The 27,050-nt window shown below is 34.8% G+C and overlaps 1 protein-coding gene across 2 annotated transcripts in view; it reads left to right on the top strand.

Moving 5' to 3' along the window:
* The window catches only part of SPOCK3 (SPARC (osteonectin), cwcv and kazal like domains proteoglycan 3), a 191,400-nt gene extending 169,074 nt beyond the window's left edge, over positions 1-22,326 (top strand). For both annotated transcript variants that reach the window (XM_065837650.2, XM_065837651.2), the window contains exons 7-11: positions 234-353; positions 11,360-11,581; positions 18,164-18,226; positions 19,482-19,619; positions 20,628-22,326. In XM_065837650.2, the coding sequence (XP_065693722.1) occupies positions 234-353; positions 11,360-11,581; positions 18,164-18,226; positions 19,482-19,619; positions 20,628-20,800 (716 nt within the window). In that variant the 3' untranslated portion in view covers positions 20,801-22,326. The remainder of the gene's footprint in view (positions 1-233; positions 354-11,359; positions 11,582-18,163; positions 18,227-19,481; positions 19,620-20,627) is intronic.
* The last annotated feature ends 4,724 nt before the right edge of the window (positions 22,327-27,050 follow it).

Here is a 27,050-nt window from a genome sequence, read left to right on the forward strand (position 1 = left end):
CTATATATGTATCATTTTGTAATTGCTTTATACATCAGGTTATTTATTTCTGAGGAACTTAACTGGGTTTCAAAGGCATACCTAAGTAACGAAACAACTATGGATTAAAGAAAGCTTTGGAACATATATGTTTGTATTATTTTATGTGTTTTACCTTTTATTGGTAAAGTTTGAAAAATTCCATTTAGCACCCAGGAGAAAAGCGTTAAACGGCTCTGCATTTTGTTTTTCAGTGTGCAGTGACCTGGAATTCAGAGAGGTTGCAAACAGATTGAGAGACTGGTTTAAGGCACTTCATGAAAGTGGAATTCAGAATAAGAAGACGAGGATTGTTCAAAGGCCTGAAAGAACCAGTAAGAGATTTCTACTTCTCCTATTTGATATTCTCTTTAAACGTTTCTGTACTTTAGTATTTCCATTGCTAAGACTTGCCTTATTCACATGTAATTTAAATAGACGTGTACAAAAAACACAACTTTGTGCTTTTCTAAAGTTAATTTCTTATTTATGGCTTCGTACTGACAGAAGATGTTAACTTAAATCTTTCAACATTATTTGACAGGACTCTTTCTTATAAGAACGTATGGCACTACCATTCACAATGCTTTCATTTCTGAATGCTATCAAATTGTTTATTTGGTACAGCTTGATAATTAGCTGCTGTTTAAGGAGTCAAAACAGAAGAAACAAATAGGGATTTTTAGCAACTTTTCTAAAGAGAAAAGTAAGTTGCTGAATGACTAGCTCTAACAAATAATAAACAGAAGCTATGCTAGTTGGTTCCACTGCAGGTACTGGCACAGAAAAACACATGGGAAAGATGCTTGTAAGTAAAAAGTAATCTTCAAGGATGTACTTCAAATTGAAAAAAACTTGGGAGTACTAAGGAAGTGGAAACAGTAGGGGGCATAATTTGATTTTAACCCTCTCAAATATTTAAATAGGTTTTTTTTTTGTGGAAAGTAGTAAAGTTTTTAGATGTAATTATCAAGGGGCTTATTTAAAATAGCAACTGAAGCGTGCAATAATAGTTTCAAGAGTGATGTTCTACTGTGAAGGAGAGTCAAATTAGATTTCATAGGCCATAAAACTCTACCTTTCATTAATATGAAGAGCAAACTACAAATTCCTCTAGAGTGTTTTACAGACCTTGGCCACTACTGGCTGCTTACCTTAGTTCTTTCATTATTAACTTTTTAAGTATTTGTTTTGGGTTTTTTTTTTAAGCTTTTGTTTGATCGCTATTTGTAGCGTTACTTGTTCTCTTTTCAAGAAATCTGTGAATTTCCTTTAGTTAGAAATGTCACATGCTAAGGAAATATAAATAACTGTGTTATCTGGGAATACTGAGAAGAATGTTTCTGAGATAAGGTGGTAATACAGTAATGTCACTTTTTATTGCTATTGGAAAAAAAAAATTAAAAACATACATGTCCAATTTACATTCGCATTGGTGCCCATATCTGGCAAGTGATCTGCTTCTCATCCAGTGATGAAAACAAGAGAAAAGCAAAGTTTGCAGCTCATAATTAAGCTTTTGTTGTATAGTAATAAATAAAATGTTTCTAATAATACAACTAGTGTTAGTACATCACTCACTTAAAGGTCAACTGGAACTTTGCACAGTGTTCTCTTTTTTCCTGAATACTCGCTTTGTTGAGGTTAACAAATAGGTAAGATCTAAAATGCAGCACAGCTGTTTAGAAGCCTGAGAACTCAGTAAAAGTTCAAAAAGAAAATTGAGCAACGATAAAAGAAGCAATTGTATGGCTATTAGATATTATAGCATACAAAAATAAAAAATGTTTCAAGTAATTGAGTTCTTTGTAATACACATAATTAGTACTTTTAATACATTGAAATGTAGTGCAAGCCCAAATTTCTTAAGAGTGTGAGATTATTTTCTCTTAGATGTTTTCCTTGACTTTTTTTTCGTAGGCACACAGGTAGTATTGATAAGTCCTAGTATCTATAGTTGAAACAGATATTTGCATCATGATGGATACATGGATATATTATATTCACATTCATTTTATTGCTTGCTTGTTTGCAAGTTTTTATTTTAGAATAGTTGTCAAAAACTGTATTTGGACTTAAGATCTAAGCTTTTAATATGTGTGAGTAAAATGCAAGTCTCTTGTGGATTTTTGGGCCTTGTCAATTTTTGCACCTGGAAATATGTTATGTGATCCAAACTGGTTTGTTTGTTTTCAGAATTCAATAGTCGCTTACTATAACATTAACAACACGTGACAGATTGAGTGGTGTCTACCTAAAGCTGATTTTACATCTAGTACCTCCTAAATGTTCACGTTTTGGCACTTTATCTACAGTGCAGAAGACAATAACCATCTGTTTAGATTATGTAGACCAAAGCAGTTGTGAGATATGTATTTTTAGAAGATGCTGTTCAATTGCATGAAGCACTTTGATCTGTGAGGCCTGTGTGACCATGAGGAGCTCTCTTGAAGAAAACATTGTTGTCCCATTCTGATTAGCTATCTCCAAAGATTTAGGGTCTGTGGAATCTTTCCCATCAAACCTGAGCCAGTAAAGGTATCTTTCTAAGGCAGGTATTTGCCTTTAAATGACTTCAGATGAAGATCTTTACAAATGGAGTTGTTCCAATTGAAGGGAAAAAAAATGTGGTTTTGGCCCAGTTTTCAGAATTTCCTTTTGGAAGCCTGCAAAGTCATAAAGTTCTCTCCTTTGATGGTATAAAGAATTTACATACTTTATGAGGCATCTGAAATTTTAGGCACAAGTTAGACTGGATCCTACCCTACCTTTTTTTTGAGAGATAGAAGAAAAAGTTGATTTGGGTGAGTCTTTCCAAGGCTCTTTTCATCAAAAGGTAAGGAAATACAATCTGTGTGGAAAAATTTGTTTTCGTTCTAATACTGACTTTAAATTCCCTGTGAACATGGTGCTGACAGAAATGTTTGACTTAAAATTGTAAAATGGTACCAGAAATTAATCCTAAACAGCTAGAATGTTGTACAAAATGTTAATTGATTAGATTTTCTTTTTCAAAGAGATACATCTCATCAGCCTTAAAATAGAGCTACTTTCATCAGAAGAATGTTGCGAAGTTTGCTGTTTCTTATAGGAATGCTAGGTTCTAAACATGGAAGTTTGATTATAGTCTTTGGCATGTTTATTTTCTTCTAATTCAAAGCAAATCAAATTGGAGAAGGAGGTTACATGTGAGGCATTGTTTGTCCTACCTTCTTTATTTTTCTCTTAAAAAAAGAGCATTTTGACAAAACAGTGTTTCACAAAAACATTTGAAGAGTAACTGTTTAGAGTCTAGTGGTGTTTAGTACTGTGGTCAGTTATTCAAATTGCAGATATCTTAAAATAAAAAAAAAGTCACTTTCAAATATAAAAGATCCTATTTGCACAATACTTACTTGATTTTATAAAGAGCCAATATTTACTTCATTGAATTAATTTGACAGCCTGCTGCAGAAAGGCAGTCCATCTATAGATAGAAAGTGATTGAATGAGTATATGATCAGTAGTGGTTTTCTTTCGTTTGTGGATTAGGGGATGCAAAACATTTAAAAACAGTTTAATTAATGCAGCTATATGGTTTTTCTGGCATGCGTATTTTGAACTTCAAAATTTCTCGTTTTGAGGCAACAAGATACTGCATCTTATGAGAAATTAGTATGTCTGTGGTTTAGAAGAAAATATTAGGTCAGTATGGCCCTGTAAACACACAAAGAAATAAAAATAATTATAACCATTCAACATGCTAATGTCCTTTCTAATACCATTAAGAAATTCTGAAAACTGAGAGCTAAACTCCGGAGTAATATACCTAATAAAATCCATCTCTCAAAGGTGGTTTCCAAAGTCATAATAGGTCCAAGACATCAGGCATATTATTTTTTAAGTATACTGGGAGTCCAGGTGCTATTTTGGGGATGTCTGAGAGCTACATCTAGAAATAAATCTTGCAAAGAACTTCTTAATCATGTATAGTGATCTTATACTTAGCACATGAGACTTAGTGATCTGTACGGGACAACAGCTTTGACAAAAAAGCCACCTGAATACAACTTCCCTTTTCAGAGTCCTAATTTTTCTAGTAGATCCTTGGAGTTGTTCATTACTCTTGGGGAGTTCAAGATCTGTTTTGGCACCCTTTCCCCCAGGCTGTCCTTTATTCTTGTCACAGAGTTCCTTCCTCACTCAAAAACCGTTCTGCATTTTAAAAAGCAATTTCTGACATCCTTTCTGGTTGTCTGTTTGCATTTAGGATTTTTCATATTTCTGTCTCTCTGGTGGCACTTGGGACAGGATTTATAAAAAGGCTTGGACACAGTCCTTCTGACCAAGGCAGATGTGGTTCAAGTTTATAGTGCCTTACTGGTGCGTTTCAGAGTTCTTCCGGCTATTAAATAGTCCACATTTATCCTTACAATCATTAATATTATTTCTAAACAAATAATAATGTTCAGGTTGTTCTGCTAGAGCCATCGTTATGCTGATAACAAGTTAAAAATATAAGGTGCCTACATTGTTGTGTTTTTACAAGAGTTATGTAACTTTGTTTAACTGAAACTTCTTTTTTCCAGAGCTGAATCTTATTAGTAATGCAGACTAGACATTTATTTCAAGTAATTAATAGGGTTTTATTTCCAAAACCCATTTGTGTCCAGATATATTCAGATAGTGTGTGTATCTAGGAGTATCATTACTATAAATGCTCTATAAACACTCAAAACTTGTCCTCAGGACATTTACAGTCTAAATAGATGATACTAAGAGGAAAAGAGTGCTTTGCCCCCATATGACAATAACACCCCCATTATTATTCTCTTGTGGATAGGGAAATAAGGAGTTGAAAAGCTAAGTGAGATTTTATGTATCTTCTTTTAAAATATTTGTTATATTTCTGTATTAATTTTGTATGATAAAAGTCTAGGGAAGTAGTGCATCCAATGCAAAGCACAAAAATACCATAGTCCCACAAATAGTTCTGGTAACAGACAGTCTGTTTCTGAAGAATACTTGTGTGTCTTGTCATGTTGGAAGACCAGAGGCCAAAGGTAATAAGAGAATCTTCTCATGGCTTGGCAATAGTATGATTATTTGGCATATAATACACTAATAATTTGAAAATAACAGAAAAATACAAGTCTGAAAGAAAATTACTTATAATTGGCTTGTCTAGAACTAGCATGGTGAGATATTATTACACTGAAATTGACAAATACCCTTACAGACTCACAGCGGGAAAAGACCAATTTCGTATAGGAAACTGTAAGTAAAATTAACAATTTCAGATCTTTGCTTGGAGGTTTTTACTTCATTCTGACTATCTTAAGTTTCTTATCAATGAAGAGATGTAGCTGACATTATGCAGAGATAAATTAATTTTCCCTCATCTTCATTGCTGAAGCATATTTGGAAGCCCTGATGTACAGGCAGAGCTCGTAAGCAGAACACGAAGTTTTTGCTTACTCTTGTCAGTGCTCTCCTGTACAGATTTTGTACAGTTATAAGTGATAAAAATAATTGCAGTTTTAACCATCGGTTTTGATTTCTTGAAAATTCTGCGTGCCTGAGAATTTGGCTACTTGCTGAGATTATCTCAAAAAATGTCCCACAAGCTATACTGCAAAGTTGTACAAGCTGGCAACCTGAACCAAAGTTCTAGTTTGCAAAATAAGAAAAGATTCTTCTAATGACTTTCTGCATGTGTCAGGGTAGCATAACCCAGGCATCCTTAAAGCAAGAGTGTGGAAGAAGAAATCCAGCCTAGAAGTAATTCAGAGCAAGAATTTTAAATCCATCTTTACCTAAAATTGAGACCTTGAATAAAGTAAATCAGTATTGCTGAGTTAAGTTTGTTTTGACTCTATCTTTGGTACAGAATTATCCTTATACACTATGAAACATATATAGATGTTCAGTGTAGCATTTTCTTTTATTTCTCTCTCCTCAGGTATCTTCTACTTTTCCTTAACAGTCACTCCTATTAATAAAATGGTCAGTCTGCTGTCCCACAGGATGCATTTCATCTGAACTTACCAATCTATTAGCAAACTGGTAGCCTTCAGCAATAAGATTCATCTTGATTTTTTTTTTTCTCTCCCACCTCCCTATAAAATTCTCTACAAAAAACTGGAAAAGGAGAGACTTCAGGATGCAAACTTTCACTAGTGTTTAATAGGCATTTCAGCTGTGCTTTTTTTTTTTTTTTCTTTCCCTTGTACCTTCTGTTGTAAAACGAGTCATTTGTCCTAGGTTTATCATAAGACCTTTAGTACTTTCCCCAAGTCTTGCCCTAACCCAGGCTCTACTCCTATCTGTGCAAACAGGGTGAGCAGTAATATATTACAACTTTAGACAGGTGACAGAGGATGTTATGCCTAATGCTGTCTCCTTCTTGGGCTAGCGTGGAGCCAGATGAGTCTCACCTAGATCAGCACTTTCATGAACAGCAAATACAACAGAAAGCATTTACGTTTACTTAGTCCTCTCTTTAGCCCTTCCTGCTTAGGTCTATCCTGATGAAAGTACATTAAGAAGGAAAAGTTGTTCCCAGCTTGTGCATGGAAGGCCTCAGCAGTGAGGTGCTGTTAACTGAAGATTTTCTGATAGCCAAAATATTAGACAAATCCATCACAAGTGAAAACCTTCTTGCTATGCAGCTTGCATGCTGAACACGTAAAAGCTATAGTCTAGAGGGTGGTAGTCAGGACTAGCAGGGTACATCTGTGTTTATTCACTTGTATGATTTCTCAGTGTATTGTACTGTCAAGTGTACTGGTATGGGAACAAATCATGCAGTTTATTTCTCTTGGCATTTAAATAAACATTTTTTATATAATGCAATATGTGAGCCATATCTATGTATGCCGTTTTGATTTCCACTTAATGTCCAAAGCTATCTTCCTCAATGTACACAAGGATTTATTACTTATGAGCTTAATAAGCAGGCAAACAATAGTTTTGCCTTGAAAAGAAGACTGTATTTACGAAGAGTTGAAATTCTCCCCTGAGAAATAGCCAGAAACACAGGAGCATTTCTGTTGGTTCCTTTTGAGGAAATGTTTTGAATGCTGGTGTGTAAGCCATGGAGGAGGGGTGTAATTCTCAGTGATATATCCCTTGGGATAGTTTTGGCTGAAGAAAAGAACTTAAGCTGGTACTTCACATTCTTCTAGATAAAGTTACCTTGCGGTATATGCATTAGGTGAAATTCAGCTAAACATTAAACATGTCTTTTGTTCACTTTCACTAGTTTTAGACAATGTTCAGAAATAGCTGCATAAAAGCTCATTTCATTATGGTATATGGAAATAGATTTCAAATAAGTGGGTAAAATAATAGAAAGATAAATTCTTTCCTCATAATTCATACATCTCAGCAACAATTTTTGCTCTCCTCAGTATAACGTCCTGACAGTTAATTGTCAAGAATAAATTACTATTCTTCCACTATACTAATTTTTGTCCTTTAGTTTCTACTTTTTACTTTGTGTCACAATTGTAAAAAATGTGTAACAACGACATTCTTGTTGGCGCTCAAAGTGATAATATATGTAGTCTGTGATTTAGGCAATTAATTTCCTAATTCCAGGTCACCTGATGATTGTGTGGTTCTTAGTTCTGTATCAGCTGCCCCCTTCATGTGTCAAAGCACATTAGCAAGTTAAACTCTAGGTATGTACTTAAGTGCTTTCCTGACTCTTTTTGTCAAGTATATCATATCCTAGAGTGACAGCTCCATTATTTTATCAGTATTATAGCAGAGGAAGAAAGTCATCGCAGAGAGAAGGCACTTCTCATAATTTGAAGTTTTGACAGTTCCTTAAAGATTCTTTAAAATTGAACCAAGAGTTTTACTTTGCCAACATAATCTCTTAGGGGTTCGTAATGTGAACATGGAACTGCGATGGTGATCCTTGTGTGGTGTAGCGGTTCTGGGGGATGTGGACTGCTACATTTGAGATCAAAGCTGATTCTGTCACTGTCCATGTGTGTCTGGCTTCCTTCTGAAACACTTTAGCCATTTTTATTTATTTCACCTAAACTAATATTTGACCTGGATTTCAGACTTCTCTATACTGCAGTGACTGATAGTCTTGACAGAGTTCGGTTTGGTAGAAATAAGCCAAATGAAAACTAGGAAGAGATGTGATTTTCTAAATATTAACATTGTAAATACTAGAGAAGATAAAGAATTTGAAAAATACTAGAAACAACAACAAATATACCCAGGCTGTAAATAAAAATACAAACTACTTCAGAAGCAAATTCTGGAAACAAACAAACAAAAAAAAAAACCACAACCCTACTTTCAAGGTAAAACATAATTAGTTTTTGGAATTATTACATCAACCAGTTGTTTAGTAGAAAACTAGACCCCATGAGCCACAGTGCTTTTTCTCCAATATATGATGCTATTTAATAGATAGTCTATGGCAGCTTTAATATATGTAAACATTATTTTTCAGGCTTGGAAATAACAAAATAAGTGTCTTATAGGAAGTGTTATTGTTTGAAGTAGTTTTATTAATTCTCATATGCCAGTTATAATATATTCCTGTTTACTAGGAAGTGTATAGCATAAATATCAGACTTCAAACACTATATTTAATTATTAAACTATAGTTTTATTGAACTTTACATGGATTTATAGAATATATTAGAACATAGTGACATTTTTATGGTGCTTTCCTGTTTATGTCAGTGATTTGTAATAAAAATAATTTGTTTTTTTACTGACATTGCTGACTCCAATGCAAATGTTTTAGTTTCAGGCTCTGCTCTCAACTGTCACAAATGTAATAGATAGAAATCCAGTGGGACATCACTATTAGACACACTTTATAAAAAATATCTAAAAGCTATATAGAAGTGAGAAAAAATGGGGAATGGGAACAGAGGATGAATTCAGTTCACAGGCTAATGCTAGTTAAAGGAATCAAGAAAAAATAGGAATAAAAATCTTCTGCAGATATATAATATCATTCCAATCTTCTTTTAGTGATGCATAAAGCCTTTTAAATGTTGAGGGGTCTTTCAGTATTCTTAGATTTAAGAGTAGAATTCGAAATTGACTGAGAGAAATAAAATAAGCAGGTGTTAGAGTTTTCTACCCTTTTCCTTCTTAGAGTTTATTAAGTAGATAAACACTACCTTCTAGTGTCCTGAAATATAGAGTACTTAATGATGTGAGCTTTTCCAGCATGGACGACAAATGCTAATTGAAAAATACTTTATTCCAAGCTTGTAAGTGGTGCCTCTATCAATAAACTTACACTTAAAATTCCCCATGCAGATGTGTTGTCTACAATTACCTACTTTGGCCCACAAGTTCCATCCCTGAATACACCTTTAGAAGAGTGGCTTTTGTCTTACATTCCCTTGCAGCTGGCATCTTATTCACTAAAAGCTGTCTCCTCATGGTTTCTTTTTTTCTGCAACTTGTCTTACAGTTTGGTGAGCTGACCAGAATGCCAAATTCAGAAAAATTTTGTGAACACAGGCATACTTCCTCCCTTCATGGAGGTACACAAAAGGCAGGATAGGAAACAATATGTTTCACATTGACTCCTTTCTGAATCCAAGGTTTTCAGGAGAATCTCTAGCTAAAAGCAGGAATAACAAGAGAAAAAGAAATATCTGGGAAGTTTTAAGATACCTTCTGAACATTAATTTGTAGACAAAATGTTTTAAGGTAGAAGAACCTTTCAGAATTTTTCAGATTTGAAACACCTGTTAAATGGGTTTGGTATGTGTTACAGATGAAGCTGAATAAAACATCTACTCTATATCCTTATACATTCCGTTGGGTCCTCTCTTTCTTCCTCATCCACCAAAAAAAAGTTGTTTTGTCTTGGTGTTTTATTAGGGGCTGGAGAGGAAGGAAGAGTCCATTGGTTGAATGCTTGGCTATGGTTTTAAATTGTTGTAAACACACAAAAAAATCTCAGAAGTATGAAATTACTTGCTTTAATGTGACAGATCAACAAGGAGCAAGAAAAAGTGAGACTGCCCTGATAAAAAAATCACAGTTAATTTAAGATTTCTGAGGAAGGGGATTTTATGTGGTCATCTGACTTCCACAGAGTTTTTGATGCTATCAGTTTGCTTCTTTTCCTTTCCGAAATGGTTATTCTGCCATAGCATGGACTTTTTCACATACATCCCTATCTAAAGGAAAATCTACTGATTTCTAAATCTAATTACTCAGTTATTCAAGTTGATCTGTTTTAGCAGTATAGAATTACTTTTCAGATTTCTTTATTGTTTCTAGAACAACAGCGAAAGCAGATAGGCTTGATTTTAACAGCATTAGAAACTGGGAATTCCTGTGTGCTCTCACGTCAACTTTTCTACAGCTGTATTCACCAATATAATTTTTTCAGAGCTCAGTTTTAGCATAAAAGCTTTTAGAAGAATAGCATTTAGTAGCACTAAATCTCACTCTGTGTTAAGATATATACGCAACCATCTGGCCACATGCACCGTAAGCCTGTGGTACAACCCACAGCACATGAACAGGGAAAAACAGGTGTGTATATCAAATGAAGCTCACATCTTCTACATAGGCAAGAAGCCTGGCAGTTTCTGAATTTCCCATCCATGTTCATATGCAAGTCTGCTTGTACTTTACAATTGATGCAGGAAAAACAAACATGAGCTCTGAGCTCTGGCTACAGGTATAACTAGATCAGCCTGTTTCTGAATGTCCTTTTTCCAAGCAATAATTTGGGCAGATGCAGGCTGTATTAGTAGGTCTGATGCTGGCTGCTCTTAGCAATCATCGTTTCCATGGCCTCTTCCAAGACGTGAAGTACATCAAGTAACAGTAAAAGATCATAACTTTCAAGGCATTGCTGAGACTGAATATCATGTTCCTTTTTCATAAAATTGAATATATGTTATAGGAATTAAAAAAATTCACTTCAACAGGTTACCCGGAATTTATTATCTTCTTGGTTCTGTAAACTTTGCTAACCACTTAAGCGTCACTCTCCTGATTTATAATATCATTAAAATTCCTCAACAGAATTATTTTCCAGGAAATCACTGTAGATCATTTATTACTGTACATAATGTATGTACATATAATTTTTGACAAGAAACTTCATATTTCTAAATGCTTTGAAACTGATGGTGGGATTAATTTTTTTAGCAGGTTAATTTAATTATATTTTAGAATGAAGCTGAGATAGAACTTATACCTAGTATTTCAATAGCATACACCATTTATGTACTGTATCTATGTAACCCAGTAGCAATTTCCATGATGGCCCATTCTTTTACAGTGGCTGAACTCAGCACCTGCTGTATCTTTCCTGCTATATGATTTATTTTTTTTTTCTTCTTAGGATTTGATACCAGTATTTTGCCAATTTGTAAAGATTCCCTTGGATGGATGTTTAACAGGCTTGATACGAACTATGACCTGTTGTTGGACCAGTCAGAACTTGGAAGCATTTACCTTGACAAGAACGAGCCATGCACCAGAGCGTTCTTCAATTCTTGTGACACATACAAGGACAGTTTGATATCTAACAATGAGTGGTGCTACTGCTTCCAAAGACAGCAAGGTAAAAGATGAGAACAACCTGCATATGTATATGACTGACCTTTTTGTAATGTTTTATCTTTTTTTTAACATATTAAGAAGATTATAGTGAACTACAGGCTCTTAAATGCTGTACCATGAATTTGTGTTGAGGTTTTTGACCTATTGTGAATACCTAAAATGAAGTAATGAAAAAGCTAAATGGAAAGGCTTGCTAGAAATCCAAGGATTCTAACTAAAGTGCAAAACAGTGACTAATGCTTTTAAAGCAATATTGTTTTTCATGTCAATTTCCAGCAAATATACAGAGGAAAAAGGCCAAAATGAAGAACAAAATTACTTAAATTATTCATTTCCCAATCTACTTCACCTGCATTACAAAATAAACATTTTTTTTTGCTAAACTAGGGTGTCATAGTGTTCTATTTCATGAGCCTATTAAAATAATTGAATTAACATTATGGATAAAGTTGTTTCTAGTCATTTGGACCTAAAATCAATTGATTTTTACTGCCTATATGAATATCTTGTTAATGCCCTGATGTGATTTGGTTAAACAAATAAACACAACCTATAAGCATTATATTCATGGGGATCATATAACAATTTTAGATCTAGGTGAGAAATCACATAAATTATATAATCAGACTAGTTATCATGAATCAAATCATTTACTCAAGCTGTTGGCTGAAACTTACTAACATGAGGGAGATTTTTCCAAGGGGTAAACAGCAGACAGGGTCCAAATTTCTACTACCAGTAGAGAGAAATGGGCTGACTCTTGATTTCTGTGGAAATAGAGACTTTTATCATGCCACCTCTGCCAGGTGTAAATCTGAACAAAAATAAATCCGTACTTCTGTAGCTACATACTAAATAGCAGGCTTCTTTTCTTTGGTAATTCATATTTTAAAAGTTAACATTCCAAAGTTAACATTCAAAACACCTTGTTTGTTTTATAGTAGAACAATATTTTGGCTTCATTTTTATAAGGACCTGTGTACTGTTAAAAAATTTCATAAATTAAAAATAACCCATCACAGAAGTAGTTCTTAAAGTAAAGAACATGACATGTTTTGTTTGGTTGTCTTTAAAATAAAAACAAACAAACAAACAAAAACCACAACCATTTAAGCTTAATATATAAACACTTATTCTTTGGAGGGCAACATAATTCTTCTCAATTGTCAGAGAAAGTAGAGCACATAACATGTGGTCTGTATGGTCAAGGGTTCTTCTACCAATTGGCTGTTCTAATAGTTTCATACCATGTATGTACAACATAATCAGGGAATTAAGAAAGCCCTTCCACAGATTTGTTTCAAGTAGTTTAGCATTCTATAGCCTATAAATACTGTTTGTGTAAAATACTTGGTCATTGTACAGTTTGAACCCAGGGATGGTATTGCAAAGAGTGATCTAAATACTGCTGAATTATATTTATGGAACCCGGAAGGCTAAGAATCTGGGATCCAGCTTTCAGTGACACTGATTCTCCCCATTACAGAATCCAACATTACCATGCTTTTCTTCCTTTTTTGCCAGTTTCTTCACGTTCTTGACCGCGGTGTTGTGATAAAATGCTGGTTTAAAACAGATTAGAGAGCTTTCGATAGCACAGCGTGCTTGAACATAATATAGAGAGCTTTCAATAGCCCAGTGTGCTTGAACATAATAGTAAAAAAGATGTATCCTCAACATTGTAATTGAGGTAAAATCTCAGTTTTTGGCAATCCTTGCACATTAAACATGCACTCCATCCTTCCAAATTAGCACTGTCAACAAAATCTGTATTCTCCTTTTCAGAAAGTGTAAGAAGAAAAAAAAAATATAGTCTTCTTATGTTACATCTCATCATTAGCTCTTGCACAACTGTGTTCTCAGTCCCTAGTGTATTAGTGACCCACTGAGTTCTCTATTCATAATTTGCAGTTTTATTCTAAGCCTTGTAATATGTTCATGATTTGTTATGTTTTACTTGATTGAACAATTTAAATAAAACCTTTAACTAGACCTTTGCAATTAAGAGCAAAGATATGGCTAGGTAGAGACATTCGTGTCTTCCATCTGATGTTTACTAAAATGAGTTGATATTAACAGAATGCCTCAAACCATGTAGACAGCTCTCTGTATTCATTGAGCTTCGTAGGTGCTTTCTGGGCACATCTACAGTTTTACAGCACTGCTGCTGATTAACAATGTTCAAAGTGAATACAAAATTTAGTCAACAGTATGTATCATACTGGGATAGAAATTCCACTGTGATTTTTTAAAATACCTGGTATTTGCTTGCGTCATTATCGGAGAAGCCCTCTTGCTCTTTGTTCTTAGCTTCGCAGTTCAGACTGTCAGAATCAGATGAGTACTTGCAACTCTTCTTTATTCTTTCTTTCTGCTTGAGGTCTGTCGTGATGCATTACAGTACACTAGACCTATTACTGCACATTGCTCACAGCTTTTAGTCAATATAAGCACCTTCTTTTGAATACTTAAGTCAGATCTTTCTGGCTCAGAAAAAGATCTTCCTGTAGTAGCTGTCCCACCTTGAATAATGCTTAAACAATTATGTATAGCTCAGTGGTGCTTATTGCATTTTTTCTTGGCCTTATTCTGCTTAAAGTGTAGTTTACTATTTCTGAGATACATCCAAGGTGTTATAATACATTTCTGCAATACTTCAAAATCTGCACATTACCAGTGTTCTTTGCAAGTCTTCATCCATGCTATTTCCCTCTAATTTCAACTCCAGTTCATGCAAGTGCTTCAGTGCCCATCTTCAGAACTTATTTTTTTGATAGTTTGATGCTGGCCTAACACTTCAGTGCTTATCTAAATGCTGAGGCACTTGCCATGTTGGCCTTTTTATAGATTAAGTTTCTTTCTGCTGGTACTTCATCATTATTACAGCGTTGTTTTTGTTGCATCACTGCTTCAGAGTAGGAGAGTACCCAGTTTTGCTGGCAATACTAATGCTTAGCACCTAAATATTTCTTTATTGCAGTCCTCTGCATGTGGACCTATTAGCCCAGCACTTCTCTAGATGCTTTTTTCTTACAGGCTCTTCTCTCTGTCAGGGGTAGAAGACATCTTTATGACTTTAAAACTAGTCCATCTTACAGAAGAATAATTATTGTGATTTTTATTTGTTACATCAGTCTTTTAAGATTGCAGGACTTCAAATATGTTTATAGCTGGTTCTGCAGGAATGCGTAATGTGCGTTAACACATAACTGAGGTCCCAAGGACGATGTCTCAAAGTGCAGTATTTGTGCCTCAAATCCCTACAATTCAAGCCTTGGTTGTCCAAGAACAGTTATAATACTTGTCCACAAGCACAGCCGGGGCACAATATGGCAGCCTAATCTTCAGTCAATGGGAATATTAGGGACTCTGCCAAATATTGTTTACTTCATCGATGGAAAATTGCTGTTCTGTAATTGAAAAAGATGGAGAATCTGTGAAAGCTGGAGGCTCACTTTCTGGGTAGTAGCTCCTTCATATATGGCTGTTAAAAATCCTAGCCATTCTTTGTCAAATATACCAGTTTTGCTCCCATTGTTCTGCTAATGTGCCTTTTTTTGGGGAAGTCAAAGCTTAATCATACTCGCCTTGCAGCATATCTTGACACACCTGAATATTGATGTCTTAAGGGCCAGTATTAATAACATGGGGTACTCAGTACTTTGAGCACTGAAGAACTGTGATGGCTGCTGTTAAGTGGTTCATAAATCACTCACAGCTATCCACTAATGTTGTCAGAAAGACTATTCCTGCTACATCTGTGGAAGTAGATTAAGGATGAAGATTATTAGGTCTCTTATTTGTATTCAGATTATCAGACAGACTGATGTCAAGTTAATTTCTATTTCAAAGGAAGCCACCACACTGAATTTTGTAAAGGATTTTTTTCTTCTTGGCTCAAGACTCCCCAAAGTTGTCCAGCACCACTGTTTTTTTTATTGAAAAAAGTTCAGAAATCTAAAAGAAAGCTTTTCCAAACTCAGGAACTAACTGGAAAATAAAGAGGGAAGCATTATGGTTTGAGGAGAGAGGAAAAAGGATATGCTGTGGACCGAAAGGAATTGGTAGAACTTCTAGCCTGCCATTCTCTTTGACAGTTTTCAACACCAGAATGATTTAGTATTTTTAAGAGTTTTTGCTGCTTTTATCCTGAGAGGCAAAGTTTAAGTGTGAATCTTGAAGACCTAGCGTCTGAGAAGAAGAGAGTTTTGGGTAAGTAATTTTCTCATATTGCCTTGTTAGCTTTTGATTGCTGGTACTCCTTTTTTTGTAATTATACCACCAAAGGTTTATCACTAGAAAGGAATATTTATTTATTTTTTTTAGACTTAGTCCATCATTTTTACATTTCCACATGTATACAACTCTGTGTTTCTAGTTTAGGGGTTTTTCCATAGAACGAAATACATGTATTTTTCCTATTTGACTAGTTCTTCAGCATATTTCCCATCTGTTTTGGAAGATAGAATAGAAAATAATCATTTAAGTTGGAAAGCACCTTCAAGATCATTGAGTCAAACAGCTGAACCTAACACTGACAAGTCCATCACATCTTAGATCCTTCTAGCCTGTGGTACTTGTGTGCATAAATTACTATTATTTTTAGATTGCTGATTAATTGGAAATAATAATTGATCCTCAGAATGTTGTACAAGAGCTTATCTCTTTAAATAGAAGGAAGACAGAAGCCTTAGTTTTGAAAGGTAATGAGCATCTCTGGCATAATAGCGAGCATGATCATCATCAAAGCACTTCTTACCAGAAGAGATATAAAATTTTATGTAATCTCAGCAAACACTCAAAGACTAAATATTTAAAACCCAATGCCCATGCAATGAAGTCAAGTCCCAATGGTCTGCAAGGACACACACAGAAAATTGCTTGGCTGCTTGGAAAGACATCTCTTGAAAATTATTTCTAGTACTAAAACTCCTGTGGACAGTGTTTTGAAAGTAGAGCCTTCTTTTAAGGCCTTCACTCTAAAAAGAATCATGATAGATTTAGTGGGAAAACTTGGCCCACCAGAGTCAAGGCCACTCTAAATGTTTATAATGTTTACATGTATGGAATATGTAAATAGCATTTAAAATGTAGAGTCAAGAGAAATTTTAAAGAACATGCTAATCAGTAAGGGGTTATTATCATCTTCCAGTTTCTCTTTACTCTGTTAGGTAAGAACTCATGAATAAACAAAAGGCCTACTAGTGTTATCTAGGCTATGTCAGCCAAAAGGTTCTGTGTTTGCCAGAAAGATGTTTTTGATTTTCACGTAGCCATTTGTCACCAGAGTTTGAACATTTCCACAAGAAAAGCACTTCCATGTGTCATAATATATTCTTGCCATTCCTGCAATCTTTTATACATCTTGTGCTGCTCTGAGCTGTCTAAAGAGTGGGCACTCTTGTCTTCCTTCAGAAGGAATTCAGGAAAGGCTGCTTTGGACTATCACCTCTCAGGTGATTTTTGCCTACCCATTGCCCTGCGCAGTGACCGGGTTCTGGTCTAAGTATGTGCGTCATCAATAAGCTAGGCCAGTCTTACTCATTTTTAAATTAGCTCAGAAGATTTTTTTTTTTTCTGTTTGCATGTAAAAATATAGTTTCATTATATATCAGAAGGGAGCCTTGAGTTAATTGCATGGCAAATGTGTTCTAAATAGTAAGTATACTAAAATGGAAAATGCATTTAATCTTCACTGAATGCAAGATGTTAGTGAGATTTATCAGAATATTGTCTGGGAATGGGATAAGCTAAAGATATGTGAGTAAACTCAGTAATACTACTACTGATTCAGAATGAGAAATGCCTTTGTTCTAACAGTCTAACGTATGCATTATCAGTGTTCAGAGATTAGTACTTTACTGTTGAATAAGTGAAAGAATCAAAGACAGCAAAGTATACACATTCACGTCTTATTACCTTCCCATTCACGGGGCATACTGTGACTTGCTTTTATAGACAGCAGAAAATTAAATTATTCAGAAGAGGAGTAAGTCATAACTCTGAAGAATGGAAAACTTAATTTTAATACCTGTTCTGCCTCATAGAGCCATCGAAGTTTGGCCACTGAGTTTCACTTAGTTTGCTAAATATGGGACTTTGCACCCGTGGGATTCAGTCTTAAACTGTTGCAACAGAATCACAATCTTGCAGACTTCAGTGGAGAAGGTTCTTGTTTTCTTAGTGTAGTACGTGAAATGCAAAACTTGGACATGACTTCTAACAAGGACAAAAGGGAAAGACTTAAAAGAGTCATACTGTTTCTGACCAATACTTGAGGCAAACTTCACAGTTACACTCTCATTTCTGTAGACTGATAAAATAGGGCGTGATAAAGTTACTATTTTAGTCTAACATTGCTCACTTACAGTTGGGTTTGCTGAGGGTGACCTTCTGCACAAATCCATGGTGCTGCTCTAATTCATAATTCTGGAGCTGTAGTGTGCTTAATGCAGGATGTGTGTGTTTGTTAAGATCAGTAGTTAAGAGTTACCTTAGAAGGTAGCAAGCTGTGAAAACTTAGCCATATGCTTTCTTTCCTAGATACAGTGTAATCTGTTTAACATTTTTTATGTCATTTCAGACCCGCCCTGCCAGACAGAACTCAGCAACATTCAGAAGCAGCAAGGAGGAAAGAAGCTGCTAGGTGAGCCATAGATCATTTTTTGAGGGTTTTATTGCTTACATAAATAACCCTAGTGAAAAAGCAACATAAAATCAATATTAATCCAACAAAGATAGACTGAAGTAAATTCTAGCAACAAAATTTATGAAATTTTTGAAAGCTACTAAACTTAGTTTTATTACCGTACCTACCAAAAGATATTACGTTTGTTTTATTACCCTAATAGAAGGTACATTTTTATAGTTATAGAGAGGACAGTCTAAGGCACACCTAAATTAGTATCTCTGCTCATCCTTTACCTGTAATACTCTTTAAGTAATTGAAATCTCTGTTGTGAATCAGTTTCTACTGTGCCAATATTACTGAAATGTAAAATCTTTGTTTTACTGTTAGTCACTGTATAAAAGGTACAATAAAAGGCTTGGCTGAAAGTAGTCAGAACTGTATTTATGCTAAGGATGGTTTCTAACAACAACTCTATGCTTCAAAATGCTTTTATATGAATGTTTTGTTCATTGTTGTTCGTCTGCATTATATATTTATTTGAAAAAGTCTCAGTTTGTTCCAAATGAAAAACAGTGAATTATTCAGCCTTAGGCAAGTCACTGCCTCACAAAATAAGCCCCTGTTGTGTCTCTTATACTCTTGGTGGTGAACCCTTTCAGCCTAGAGCCTAATTTGCCTTAGTATTTTGCATAGAAATGCAAATTTAACGTTCTTTTTTTACATGTGTCACTGATAAAATTGGTGTGTTACACTGCATTTGTCTTTAAGGTGGGGTAACTAAATATTAGTAGGTAACTCAAAGGATTGTAAAATATATATTAAATAAAAATACCTCCTGAGCCTTGTAGCAGATAGTTTTTTAGTCCAGGAAGCCTGACCCTTATTATTCAGACTTGTTTGTACTCCACAGATTATAGAACATCCTGTTCAGGGTTGGTTTCTACATTTGAACCTTTTCCCAAGAATACAGCGAAGATCTTGACTGAGATGTTCAGGCAGTAAGGAATATGTATCTCAGGATAAATGAAAAATTTAAAGGAAGATAAGCCACTTTATTTCTTGAAATCAGTCTAAGAGGGATGTGGTTTTTTTACCCTCCCATATTTGATATATTCAGTCAACTTCAGCTTAACTGAACTTAGTAATAGTAAACCACTCAGTGTTGAGTCTGGAATGAGGAAACAGCAAAGGGCAGTTACTTTCTGCTGTAATTGCTACATTGACCAAGAAGCGGGTTTTAATATTCTTACTCAATATCGATATATCACAGGGCAGTACATCCCCTTATGTGACGAAGATGGGTATTACAAACCAAATCAGTGCCATGGAAGTGTTGGGCAGTGCTGGTGTGTTGACAGATACGGTAATGAGGTAACGGGATCCAGAACAAACGGTGCAGCAGAATGTGGTAAGTTAAGAACCTTTTGTGGTATTTGGTTTAGAGGTGTTATTCCCTTTGATTACCAGCCAGATAAAATTTCTTCAATAAGAACAGATGTACATGAGACCCAACTACGTGGATTTTGAAACAAAAAATAATAAATTATAATTATTATTGTTATTACTTCATTTTTTTGCAGCTGTCACTATGTCAGATAATCACTATGTCAGACCTCATATATGTGTTTGGCATAGTGTATATAAACCTCGGGAAAATTAATTATCTAGAACAGCATTAGACAAGCCTGAAAATGCTTGATGAAATCCCTTTGGGTAATCAGCATGCTAGTGAATTCAATTTGACTTTTTTTTCAGCTTATGTTGTAGGGAATTGCTGAAAGTTCCCAACACACAACATCTTCCCTTATTTTTCCCTTCCCTGCAGCACTATGCCACTTCTTCCAATAACTCCCATGTCACCTTTGTTTGATGTCCAGATATAAAAAATGGCAATATGTTTTTTTCTTTTTTTAAAACAAGATTCTTGCATTACTCCTTTCCACTTCTTTTGCATAGCCTGAAAGCAAGTGTAAATTTAGCACAATATCTGACATACAAGTTCAAGCATATTGTCCATCTAATCCAGCATTCTTCCTAGACAAAGGGACAGTTCTAGATAGTTAAAGATAATGTGTAAGAACTGAACAATAGGCAGAGTATATTATCAGCAGTCCTTATTATCGTCTGTAAATTGTACTTAAATCTTTTTCAGTTGTTCCTGGCACTCGTTGTAGTTCTACAAATCTGTAAAATTTGTCTCCTTTTGTTAACATTGAGAAATTAATCCCTACTGAAATGGTTTTCTTTTAAGACAAAATAATTTTCCTGTTATTTATGTTTTATTTCTACACCACACTGTGTAGATTAAAATAAGTAGTTGTCCTGAAACGAAATGTTCTGGTGTACTTAGGTATATTATACTATGTATATGTAGTGTATATTCTGTATCTTTTCTATATCTATAATACCTTTTTAGCTATCGATTTAGAGACTTCAGGTGATTTTGCTTCTGGTGATTTCCATGAATGGAGAGATGATGAAGATGACGAAGATGAAATAATGAATGATGAAGATGAAATTGAAGATGATGATGAAGACGAAGGAGATGATGATGTTGATGACGACGATGATCACGGTGCATATATTTGATGATAGTAGGTGGTCCATGAATTGTACCTTTCTAAAATTCACTCTTTGCTCTCTGAGATCAAAAGGATTCTAACAAAAATGTATATTTTGTATTATTGTTTCAAACATTGCAGCTGGAGTCATAGACTTTTTTTGTTTAAATAAGAATAATTATGTTATGTGGTTTTGAGTTTTTAAACTCCTGTGCGCTGAAGAAAATATATTGGAAGTCTAGCCTGAGGAAAGAAATGTTATGTCCTACTGAAAATTAAAATGTGCAAAATACACTCTAAAGATAACCAGTATCTTTAAGTCTGGTAAAAAGATATTTGCCCTTACTGGGAACTGTGCATGTCCTCTTCAGAACACATACTGTAAATTTAATTCTGTCATTGCTTTAGGCCTTGCGGGCTTTGCAAATTGTCCATTTAATAAATCAAAAATGTGTTACAGTAGAAAACCATTGGTGCACAAGTAGCATCTCACCAGCCTTTAATTAACCAAAGGTGTGGAGAAAAAATATTAGGAGGAAGATATAAAGCGAAGTCCTCCTTTGCGTTTGCAGTTATGTTTTTTATTAGTAAATGACTAGATTATTAAAAGGACTTTCAAAAGCAGTAGCATGGACAAGCACCAATTCTGTAATTCTAAAGTTTATTTGTCCTTCCTTATTTGTTTTTTCCTTCATGTCAAGGTTGTATAGGCTTTATCATTATTTACTCAAACATTGCTTCATCCTTTGTTGTTTCTATGTGTTTCTGTCTAATCAGATTAGTGTCAAATATTTTACATGGGGTAAAAAATTTGCTTAAAATTATGTTATCTTTATACATTACTGTATTTCAGAGTATTGGCACTTGCTCAAAGGTAGTTTTTAATAAATGTACAATGATACTTTTTATTTTCTTAATTCAGGAAATAGTTTTGCATCTTTGTCCTAATTACTGTTGTTTTCTGTTACTAGTGCAGAAACTTAGAGAACGTATTGTAAAGGTGCCTTGCAAAATAGAAATAGAGAGGTTTTAGCATTCATACCAATATAGGATGTTAGGCAATAGCTAAGCACACCCAGTTACCAAATTAATGCCAGTATAGGTACTGCTGCTGGAATGAGGAAAGTGGGTTATTTTAATTTTTTTCCTATTGTTCTGTAATTACCATGTGGAATAGATTATAATTATTGTGTAGGGTAGCACATCAGATTTGATTGTAGAGAAAATTACTTTAATCACTGTATTTATGTTAGCATGTTAATTGTGTAGACATTTTGGGACTCCACCATTTTTGTTCATATCATATCTAATACTTTCTGCCCACAATAAAATTGATGTGACCTGTATAATGTAATACTACAGGTTGTATAATTTCAAAATCGGATCACTGGTTTCCCATCGTTAATTGAAAGGAAAATCAGTTCCCTATTTGTATTAGTTTCTACAAATTAAATACTAAATTTAATGTTTATCCTATGTAATATTAAAAAGTATAATGCATTTTCTTTTTTACTGTTTCTGTATAGTTTGCAAAATAAAGACTCTTGTAACCAACCTTTGGCCAGTATAGCCCGTCATTTTGACCTTTTGCATAGTTTGAAATTTTGAAACAGGAAGAATTCATGTATCAGACACATATCACCTATTAAAATATGTATTTATTTGTATAAAGCCATTTATTAATGTTTTATTTCCAGTAAAGAATTTTTGACTTAAGGCAAAATCCATAGGGAGCTTTTATTTTTCTGTATTTTTTCCTGAATTTTCTATAGCTTGTCATGTACTCTTATGAACTTGTCTTCATTACATAGTAAAGAAAGAGAGACTTCCTTTTAAACTTTGTCATAATTTGTGGGCCATAGTTGTATTATTTTCTTAAAGAAAAGTAGCTTAAGAGTGTACCATTCCAATATAGTTGGGTTTTATCAGAGAACAGTTTCATATGGCTGAAATTAACTGATATATAAATTGATTTTAAATAAAGAACCTAAAGAAAAAAATGTTGTTGTTATTGGCTGATGTAGCAAGTACTGTTGTGGGTTGGTTTGGTTTGTGGTTTTTTTTTTTCTGATGTGACAAATGGTCATTAGATTACAAGCTAAAAATGGATTGCATTAAAACTTGTGATATTAGGAGTATTAAAGTGTGGAAAGAGAATTCATAATGTGTTTAGCCTGATGGGATTACAGTATGAAGACCATTCTAAAATGAGCTGTCATGCAGAAGAGCACAAAATAAGTTTATATCTTTCTTCCCTGGAAATTCTCCACTGAACTGGAAGAGGCGGGAATGTGCATGGATTTTAGTCCCTTAGTATCAAAGCTATGTAACATAAAGTCAAAAATAAGTCAAGATAGTTAAATTTACTGAAGAACCATGACAATGGAGATTCAGGGTAAGCTGAGGGAATTTTTGTGGTCCAAGACTCAAGCAACAACAACAAACACTCGAATTGTTTCTCATTCATGAGGGAAAGTCAGAGAAGAGATTGATAGTGTGAGATTTCCTTTGGAAACATCCTTCCTTTAAAAAAAAAAAAAAAATTTTGTAGTAGATAAATTTGTCAATGGATTAATATTATGAAGTCAATTTGCTTTCGTGATACCAAATGAATTGGACACTACTTCACTGCCACATTAAAGAAATGCGTGAAATCAGGAGCAAGTAGAGCAAATAAAGGCAAAGACTAAATAACCGAACTATCATTTTTTCCATCATGAGGGAACTGCTGGAGAGAGTCCAGCGCAGGGCAACGAAGATGATTAAGGGAGTGGAGCATCTCCCTTATGAGGAAGGCTGAGGGGGCTGGGTCTCATTAGTTTGGAGAAGAGGAGGCTGAGGGGTGACCTCATGCATGTTTACAAATATATAAAGGGTGAGTGTCACGAGGATGGAGCCAGGCTCTTCTCAGTGACACCCAATGACAGGACAAGGGGCAATGGGTACAGACTGGAACACAAAAGGTTCCACTTAAATTTGAGAAGAAACAACTCAGTGAGGGTGACAGAGCACTGGAACAGGCTGCCCAGGGAGGTTGTGGAGTCTCCTCTGGAGACATTCAAATCCTGCCTGGACATATTCCTGTGTAGCCTCATCTAAGTGTTGCTGCTCTGGCAGGGGGATTGGACTAGATGATCTTTCGAGGTCCCTTCCAATCCCTAACAGTCTGTGATTCTGTGATTTTCACAGATTTGCATAGGGGTGTGTCCTCATGAGTACAGTCAGACAGAAAGCAGTAGGGAGGCCTTTATTTAAAAAGTTTATTATTTTTACAGTGTCACTGTAATTTGCTGTTGCTTTTTCTTTTTAATTGTGCATATATATATATGGACTTACAAATATGGAAAGATACCAATAAAAATGTGGAGATTTTCTAACACAGTGGTTAATCCTTGTTGTCTTCTGAGAATGGGTGGAATTATAATTCTCAGATTCTTTGAAAAGTAAGGAATACCATGTCCAGTGAAATAAATTATTATATAGTCTTTGAAGGGAATATTTCAGGTCAAGCCACTTAAATATGCTTAGTTGAAATGCAAATGAATTGGCATCATTAGTTTGCTCTTACAAAAACTGGATTATTGTACAAGACTGAGTAAGATGGACCATAATGATACTGGGAAAATTTTTACTTGCTCTGTGCACATGGACAAGAACTGGATTTCTTTTATTATTATTAAAGAATGCAGTGCCCAGGTGCAATAATAAAAGTATATTCAGGAAGTGGATCAATTTTATGTTTCATAGGAAATTTAATAATATCTGTATTTACACAGTTTCTTCTTTAGAATGGTGTATATATTCGTAATTACTAAAAGCCTTTCAAAATGGGATATAAGTAGAGCTGTGGCAGCACAAACTTATTTTAAACACAGTAATCCATTTTGCTGTTTTTCCTGTCATCTAAATACATTAGTAGCAAATCTTCCACAACTTTATGTAAGGTATTTCACTGGACACTAAGTAGGTTGTCAGCAAGTTTCTGTTTGAAGAAATAGATCGGGATAAACTTGAAGAAGTGTAATGGATTGGAAGAATCTCCAGCCTAACTAGTTATCGCTTGGTAAGTAATTAAAATATCCGAAGTTTTAAAAAAACACAACCCGCTCCTGAAGGGAAGTGCCATAGTGGACATGCTGAAGTCATAGGGTAACCCTTGCTCATGAACCAGAGCAAAAATGGGAAACAAAGTCGCCTAGCCCAGAAAAATGACACCTCTGCTTTAAATTTTCATCGTGTTTCGGGTGCTTATTGAAGCAAATCCTGAAAAAGAGACTCCTGCACAATATCTGTCTGTCCTCTTGAAGGTGAGTTTTACAAATGAAATGTGTGTGCATATTTTAAAAAATAATCTCCATCCTGTAAGGTCAGTACTAACACAAAGCATTTTACATCTCTTCACCAGCATTCCACATGACACCACAGAAAAAATTGATTGAAACTTCAGATGAGGGTATCTACGAAACTTACGCTCATGCCTGTAGCCGTTTTTGCCAAGATGGTTGAAATTTATCAGTTCAAATCAAGGTGGGCAGAACAGTGGCCTGTTGTCCCTGTCTGACTACAGCATTCACAGCTGCTTTGTAAACTCATGGAAGATTCTGCAGTCTTCTGAATTTAAACAAATAAATATATTGAATACACATCCCTCCAGCTTGGGTTGTTACACTGCTCATCAGGCAAGTGCAACTTTAAAAGGTCTGGCTATACCCAGCGCGAGGCATTGAGTGGATGCTCTATAGGTCTTGCTATTAACATCAGCTAACAATTTTTAGGAAGACTCTCAAATTCTTTCTATTTTCATAGTTTACCTCACAGGCCTACAGACCAACGTATTTTGGTGAGATTAGATTGTGCACTGGACTTTAATCCCTGTGAGGAAGAGGAGACTGGATGTCTTCTACTGTAACTCATTGATTTCCATGTGCCTGAGGACGCTGAAGGGCGAGAGCAAGTTTTACCGAGTTTGGGGTGTTAGAGTAGTGATTAACAAAATATTTTGTTGCTTTTGTTTTAAAGCTAGCAAAGAAGAGGTTTTCTCTTCAAAAAAAAAAAAAAAAAAAAAGCAATCTATAGTAAGAGTACAATTTTGCAGCTGTAATGATGTGATCCTTTTTCCTTATTTTTCAATAATAATGCAGTTATTTGAAAGCATACTGTAATTCAAAATTGATTGGTTTTGAGCATTATGCAGAAGTTGGGGCCTTGCTCAGTTTTTCTACACTGCTGTGTACTCCATTGTGTTGCATTAGTGTTAGGAACTGAAACATGCTTTAATTCAAAACCTGTTGTATGAAGTTGTTCATCTCTTTTCTATTGTAAAAAATTATTGAAGAAAACAAAATATAGAGATGATTTAAAAGATGTCACCAGTATAAATCCAAGCAAAATCTCCCAAAGTAAAAAAATTGCTACAAAAACATGTTTGGTTGATATGAGGCACACATTTTAAAATTGAGGTTGAAATAGTTAAAAACTGTCTTGAGAATTTTTTTGCTCTAACATCTGTGGCAGCTACCTGAGAAGTGCAGTTGTATCAATATGGAAGTGTATGTTTTTATTTTGTGCTGTGAAGTTTTAATGTTTGTTCAATGTGATGACAGGATTAGTGCAAAACTATTGTCAGTGGGCTGTGTCTTCATCCTAATTAATGGATATCACAAGTTTCTATGTTAGTGTAATCAAATGAGAGGATATAGAATGTGAAATGACGCTGTAACAACACAAGATGATAACCAGTCCATATTTCTTCACATGCAACCAAACTTGCTTTCCTTCAATTCCCCCATATGCTCAGAAGTTTCCAAGGAAGGAGATCAAATGTTGAGTAGAGCTGCTTCCTTCAGCGGTAAAAGCTCTAGGATCTGTCTCTAGAAATCTTGACAGCATGTAGGAAGGAGGTTCCTTTGAAGGCACAGCAGCTTAAAATGAGTTTAAGTAAGCCTAATTACTCTTAACAATTTTATAAAGTAAACCTACCAACAGTTTTAATTTATGCCCTAAAAATGTACCTGAATATAATCTTTGCTCATAGGAAGACAATTTTATTAGTGTAAAAGCAAACAAACAATAAAAGTGGCAATGCTGTAAGGCAAACTCGAAGGAAAACTGGAGAAAAATTAGAATGAGACAGTGTTGGGACAGCATCTATGTATTTGAGTAGCTGACTGATCCTATCACCGAATAAAGAAGTGTGATTATTTTAAGTTCTTTGCTCTTCTGCTCTTTCCCCTCATTATTTCCCCGAACACATCTTTTTATTAGACTATGCAGCTTTA

This window comes from Patagioenas fasciata, chromosome 4 (assembly GCF_037038585.1).
Source record: "Patagioenas fasciata isolate bPatFas1 chromosome 4, bPatFas1.hap1, whole genome shotgun sequence".
Lineage (NCBI taxonomy): Eukaryota > Metazoa > Chordata > Aves > Columbiformes > Columbidae > Patagioenas > Patagioenas fasciata.